Source organism: Manacus candei, unplaced genomic scaffold (genome assembly GCF_025592945.1).
Source record: "Manacus candei isolate 608988 ecotype Guabito, Panama unplaced genomic scaffold, ASM2559294v1 h1tg000047l, whole genome shotgun sequence".
NCBI lineage: Eukaryota > Metazoa > Chordata > Aves > Passeriformes > Pipridae > Manacus > Manacus candei.
The window spans coordinates 12,040,737-12,047,274 of record NW_026138095.1 but is presented as its reverse complement, the minus strand read 5'-3'; the positions used below and the strand labels follow the sequence as shown (position 1 = coordinate 12,047,274).

General features: G+C 49.3%; 1 protein-coding gene across 1 annotated transcript; it reads right to left on the bottom strand.

Annotated features, from left to right (window-relative positions):
- Nucleotides 1-98: 98 nt before the first annotated feature.
- On the bottom strand, nt 99-6,442 carry TMEM220 (transmembrane protein 220). Its single transcript, XM_051798058.1, has 6 exons — nt 6,246-6,442; nt 6,079-6,108; nt 5,195-5,255; nt 2,693-2,816; nt 1,841-1,900; nt 99-770 (listed from the first exon to the last, which is right to left on the bottom strand). The coding sequence occupies exons 1-6, from the start codon at nt 6,315-6,317 to the stop codon at nt 638-640; spliced, it is 480 nt and encodes a 159-aa protein (XP_051654018.1). The 5' UTR covers nt 6,318-6,442; the 3' UTR covers nt 99-637.
- Between the last annotated feature and the right edge of the window lie 96 nt (nt 6,443-6,538).

Here is a 6,538-nt window from a genome sequence, read left to right as displayed (position 1 = left end):
AGTGCCAGCAGAGTTGTGACGAAGCCCGCATCTGCTGGTGGCAGGCTCAAGTACACATCTCCCAAAAAATAAACTATATGGAGACTTTTGTTGAGTTTTCTTTAGAAAAATAGTGTTTATTACTCTGCAAAACTAGTGATTTTCAGTTAATAGCAAAAATAATTTTTCAAATATATTCTATATATCATTTTAGCACAGGAATAGAAATACAGACTGCTCAAATCCCAGTTAGTCTCAAATGGATTATCCAGGCAGGTATTTGGAAGTGCTATGGCTGTAAATAATCATGTATTGAAACAGTGTTTGCTTTACTTGTCCCTTATGTTACAGAACAGTAGATTTCCCAAAGTACGAGGTGGTTAGAGAGTGATCCAGGGATGCCAGGATATATACCATTAGAACACATTAGATCAACAGTGCTTTGAAAATGTAGGAAGCAGCCAGTTGAACAACAGTTTCCACAGAAAAATTCCCCATTCAGATTTGACAGTGTTCCTCAACTTTTTACCAAAATTCAAATGGTACTGCTAGAAGTAGCCAGGCATTCTTGTATCCTATCAAACTGACACTAATGTTTCATTAATCACCAAAAGCAAAGGCAAGTACAATCAGAATGTTTAGACTTTCTCCTACCCAGTTAAATCACTGTTTTGCAGTGCTCTGGCCAAGCCGCTCGCAGCTCTTTGTTCACATAAATGTACAGCCATGAAGCAAAGGGGAAGAGGGCGACCACGACTGCAGCGGCCAAGCAAACTCCTCCCAGAGGATTCCTATAAAGGAACAAGTGCAACAGAGCTACATTAAATCAGAATTGTTAAGGTTGAAAAAGACCTCCAAGATCATCAAGTCCAACCTTGAACCACATACCACCACACCCACTAAACCCTATCGTGAAGTGCCAGTCGTTTTTTGAACACTTCCAGGAATGATGACTCCACCACCTGGGCAGCCCCATCCAATGCCTGACCACTCTTCCAGAGAAGGAATTTTTCCTAATATCCAACCTGAACTTCCTCTGGTGCAACTTGAAGTCATTTCCTCTTGTCCTGTCCCTTGTTCCCTGGGAGCAGAGTCTGAATCTCCCCCGGCTCCCCCCTCCTGTCAGGGAGTTGCAAAGAACAAGAAGGTCCCCCCTGAGCCTCCTTTTCCCTAGGTTGAGCCCCCTCAGCTCCCTCAGCTCCTCTTTGTGCTCCAGACCCTTCCCCAGCTCTGTTCCTTTCTCTGGACACACTTCAGCCCCTCAATGTCTTGTCTGAGGGGCCCAGAACTGCCCTCAGGATTGGAGGTGCCTCAGCAGTGCCAGCACAGGGACAGGCACTGCCCTGGTTCTGCTGCCACACTATGGCTGGTACAAGCCAGGATGTCCTTGGCCTTTGTGGCCACTGCTACAACTGCTATGAAACATTCACATCTGCCTGCAGCTGGAAAGACAGCAGGGAGCCTTTAGGCACTTTAATGTGGCTCCTGTGGATGCATCAGCAGAATCCTTTACTGGAGAGGCACCATGTGCCAGCAGAAAATAATTTTCTGACAACTCAGCTACAAAACCAAGTTGGGATAAAAAAAAGCATCTTATACAAAGAGAAAGTGTCCCCATTATGGCAGGGGAGCAGAAAAAAATGTTTCGTGTAGCCTTACATTTCCTCCCGCCCTGACTTCTATCTGTGTGAGATCCTCCAGACTGTAGCACCAGCTGCTACTGCTTGGGCATTTGAAAGGTTCAGAGGGTGACATGAAACAGAAAAACAAGCTGCCAAAATCAACTATGTGTTTTCAAGGACCTAGTCACTAAGTGTGAACATAGTAATGGATTTAAAAAAAAGGAGAAAATAAAACTTACTTTGCTGAACTGCGACAAAGACTCATCCATATTGTAATAATTACCAGACCAAACAACTCTCTAAAAAGCCAAATGAAAAATAGATCAGAAAATAATACAAGCAGATTTCTGTGTTCAGAGAATACAAATTTTACCTCCAAAACAAGTGGAGTAGCAGCTGCTCCTTTGGAGAAGTTCAATATATTTTACTAGCATTATAATTATAAAGGTATTTACAAGGAGTAACTTTGCATCACAGATCTACAGACATGACCTGGCTAAACAGCTGCAGAAATTCCTGCCTCCACTGTTTGCTCCACTGCTAGATTTAAGTTCCACAGCACATTTCTCTAATTAACACAGTGCAAACAGCAACCCAGTTTTCTAGACCATGAACAGCTGCCAGGGCTTCACCTCAATACAGTACAAGCACCTACTTTAGGCAACACCCAAATGTCAGGTGAGAAATCCTCCCTCCTCCTCAATCTCTGGCAGTTTGGAGGACTCAGCAGCCCATGCCAGATAAACATGCATATGGTATCACCTCAAGAGTTTTTGTAAGGTTAATTACCATTCCTGCAGCTCCAGCAAGAGAGTGCAAAGCTGTTTCACTGTTCATGTGTTCTGGACTTTGAAAGCCAGAACTGCCCCCACATAAATCTACCTGCCACAATCAGGCAAGCAATGACTGCTCACTCTTCCTGAGTCCAAGGAATCACTGGTTTGGAGCATTATGGTCCCTTTGATCTGCTTCCTCTGGACCAACAGCACTCACTGCAACAGCCCAGCAAATAAAGTTTTGGAAGGTGACACCAGGATAAGATGGCCTGGTGAGCTGGATTTGGGCAGGGGCAAAGAAAACCCACTGTTTACCTGCCTTCCTCTTCGTGAAAAATGTTTCCTTGAGCGTAAGCAAACAAAGAGCAAGCCAAGGCAATGGTCCCAACCACACAGCCAGCAGAATGAAAGTCACACAGGGTCCTCCAAACACCATTATCTGAGGAAAAGAATACACTGTCAGCAACTACATGAAGCATGAAGTAAACCTATAAGTCTAAAAGCAATTGAGTCGCTAAAAAAAGGTGCCTTCAACACACACACCTTAGGCAGGAAGATGTCATTATTGCCAGTATCTTTATGACCAGAGAAATCTGCTAAAAAGTGCTGTGAAAAATAAATACTACTGGGCCTAGGAATGCAACTTCTCAGCATCAGAACCTCAATGAAAACTTTCCTGTTCTCTGCAGCAAACACAACAGGCTGCAGCATTTAATGTGCATGGAAAAAAAAAAATCACAAGGTGTATGGCAAATGGAAGTTCTCCTGAGCAGGAGGAACAGCCTTTCTGGAGCTCACAGCCAAAACCAGGTGCTCAGCACGACCCCAGGGGCCCAAGGGAGCCCAGGAGAGGCCTAGCCCCTAGGCAGCCACCACTGTGGGGAGCATCTGATTTCACGCTCCCTGAGGAGACTGCCTCAGGTGTTGCCTGATGATGATGAGCAACACTGATAACATCTCTGCCTGGGGACTGATGTTTTTAAACAGATAAATGAGATGATGAGAAATATCTGAATGGCCCACAGGTTCTTGTGGTTTTCCATGTCCCTTTCCAGGGGCTCCTGAGGGGGAGGTAAGAAATGACACTGACAGTTCTCCCTGATCTCAGCAATGTCAACAGCAAAAAAACTAAAGTTAAAAGCAGGTTTTCTGGGGCATTGACCCCTCTGGGCAAGCATTAAAGGTGATGAGCTGCCAAGACCCAAGAGCTCAGAGTGACCCAATGCTGTAATCAATTCCCCATTTGACTGAACTTACTGCAGCTCAGCACAGGCAGAATCTGGGTCTTCCACAGACCTGAATGGCAAATATCCCTTGATGTATTTACATAAATCTCCAGTTATAAAATAGTTGTGTCATGACAATCTTTATTTTCTACAGATCTTGGCACAGGTAAAACTCTACTTGAGAGCTTAACATGCAGATTCTCTTGACAAGCCAAATGCCATTATGTTGAAGCTACACCTATCACACATAATAAACCTCCCCTGAAATGTTCAAAACCACAAGCAAACCAACCCTCAGGGATTTTGCTTTATGGCTGCTTCCACTTTATATGCCTAAGGCAGCAAATGCCTGCAATGGTGTCATTTGTGACAACAGCATGCACTCCTGAAGGTTTTCTTTTTTGGTGTTAAATGCGATTTTAGTCTATTCAAAACAAGTATTCATCCAGAACAGATACAGTCACTTTGTGTATATAAAATGGCCTTATTCTGAAATTATTTCTACTGAATGAAAGTACAAAAAAAAATTAACTATGTTCTGGAGTCCAGAAACAAATCTGGCCATAGAATCATAGAATCAACTGGGTTGGAAAAGACCTCAGAGATCATTAAGTCCAACTCTTGATCCAACACCGCCATGGTGGTGGCACTGATGCCACATCCAGTCTCATCTTAAACACCTCTAGGGGCGGTGACTCCACCACCTCCCTAGGCAGCCCATTCCAAGGTCTGATTACTCTCTCTGTAAAATTTTCTTCCTAATGTCCAACCTAAACTTCCCCTGGCACAGCTTAAGATGGTGCCCTCTTGTCCTACTGCTGGTTGCCTGGGAGAAGAGATTGATGCCCACTTGGCTACAACCTCCTGTCAGGGAGTTGTAGAGAGTGAGGAGATCTCCCTGAGCCTCCTCTTCTCCAAGCTAAATAATCCCAGCTCCCTCAGCTGCTCCTCACAGGACTTGTGCTCCACACCCTTCCCCAGCCTCATTGCTCTTCTCTGGACCTGCTCCAGCACTTCAATATCATTCCTGATCTGACTGATTCTCTGAACATGTGAAGTGGCATTAGCACCTGTAGCATCCACCCTCGGAAATTTTGACCCCAGCCTTTGAACATTGCCATTGCTCCCTGCGTGCTCTGTGGGGCAGCTGCAATACCTGGTACTGAACAAGACTTTTAGTGCTTTCACAGGACTGTGCTGAGCTCAGCTGCTCTTGCATGAGGTAGATAAGCAAAACCATAGATTTATAACAAGGAAATAAAGTGAATTAATGTGCTAAGGTCAATACCAGAGCCAGGTTCAGAGTAAGCTCCCAGGCTTCTGAACTGGGGTGCAAAGGCAGGCCATCCCAGCTGTGGACTTTTCTGCAGGGCATCTCTTCACCTGCAGCACATCTAGCCACCAGCACTAAACCAATGACCAGCTTTTGTAAAAGCGGGTCCCATAACCTTTTGCCTTCAAAAGATAGTAGGACATGTTCCCACATGGCCTGATTTTAATCTGTGGATCAATAAAAAACAAACAAACAAACAAACAACCATTTTGGGACAAAATCTGAACAGAGACACTGTTTTGCACACCAGTATCATACCTGTTATTGAAGGGTTGATGCTGACAAGCAGTGTCAGGGCAGCTGGCACTAAGTACACAACCTGTTAATGACATATAAGTATACTCTGTAGCAAAACTGAGCAAGGTCAGGAAGCAGAAGTGCCTGCCCACAGCAATACTTCTCCCCTTCACAGCGGCTTGTCAGAGGTACAGAGCAACTCCCAGTGCCTCTCCCTCGGGCACTGTTAGTGCTCCTCTTCATCGTCACCACCCAAAATCTCGGGCCATCAGCCGAGCACCAGCCTTGTTCCTTAGCTCCTGAGTTACCAAATGCTGGCTGCCTGATCAGTCACTGCAGGGCCCCTTCCCTCAATCCTGATATCCCAGGAAAAGCTCTGACAGGGTCCTCCCACCCTGTGTGGGGGGCTTTGCCCACCCTTCGGTGCCGCTGTCAGCGGGGCTCCACCGCCGGAGACACGCAGGGGTAGCCCCTGCCCACCCAACAGCTCCTGTCACACAAACAGACGGTGCCCCTCGCCCCCAGCCCGGCGCACTGGGCCGGGGCCACGGGCCGCTCCTGTGCCCGAGACAGGGCGGGCAGAGCAGGGGGTCTGTCCCCATTGCCCCCCAGGCCGAGCTGAGCGGCGGGAGCGTCCCGGGGCTGACTCAAGGCGAGTGCAGGGCGATGGGTCACGGGGCCGGCTCGGGGTGCTCCGCACGGGGAACCGATGCTATGTAGGGCCAGGTGCAGATCTGGGGTGAAATACGGCAGATCCTGGAAGCATGGCCTGATTCCAGCCGTCGCTGCAGTAGAGAAATCGTTTTCCCGGCGCCTGCTCGCTCTCCAGCTGGAAGCCGTGAGCGGGTTTCCTGCGGTGACCCCAGCTCGGGGGCAGAGGAAGGGGAAGGGCGGCCCAGACTCACCGTCCACAGCCCCGCGTCGGGGTCGTTCACCTGCGGCAGGAGGAGCGCGCTGAGCCTCCGCCGCCGGCCCGGCCGGGGCCGCGCCCCGCGGGAGGGACGGGGGGGACGGAGGGGACCGGAGGGGCCGGGATCGGAGCCGCCCCCAGCCCGGGCGACCCCGGCCTCACCTGCACGGCGGCCGCCAGCCCGAAGAAGGCGGCCATGAGGAGGTTGCAGAGCCGCCACAGCCGCACCGCCATGGCCGTAGCGGGGACGGGGGAGCAAGGCCAGAGGGGCGGATCCGCCCTGCCCGCCGGCAGCGATCCCGATCCCGGCCCCGGCCCCAGCCACGATCTCGGCCCCGATCCCAGCCCCGATCCTGACCCCGATCTTTGCCCCGATCCCGGTCCCGGTCCCCGTCCGCGCTGCAGCCCGACAGCAGCGCGGCCGCCTGGGCCGGACCGTCAGCAAGTCTGTACAG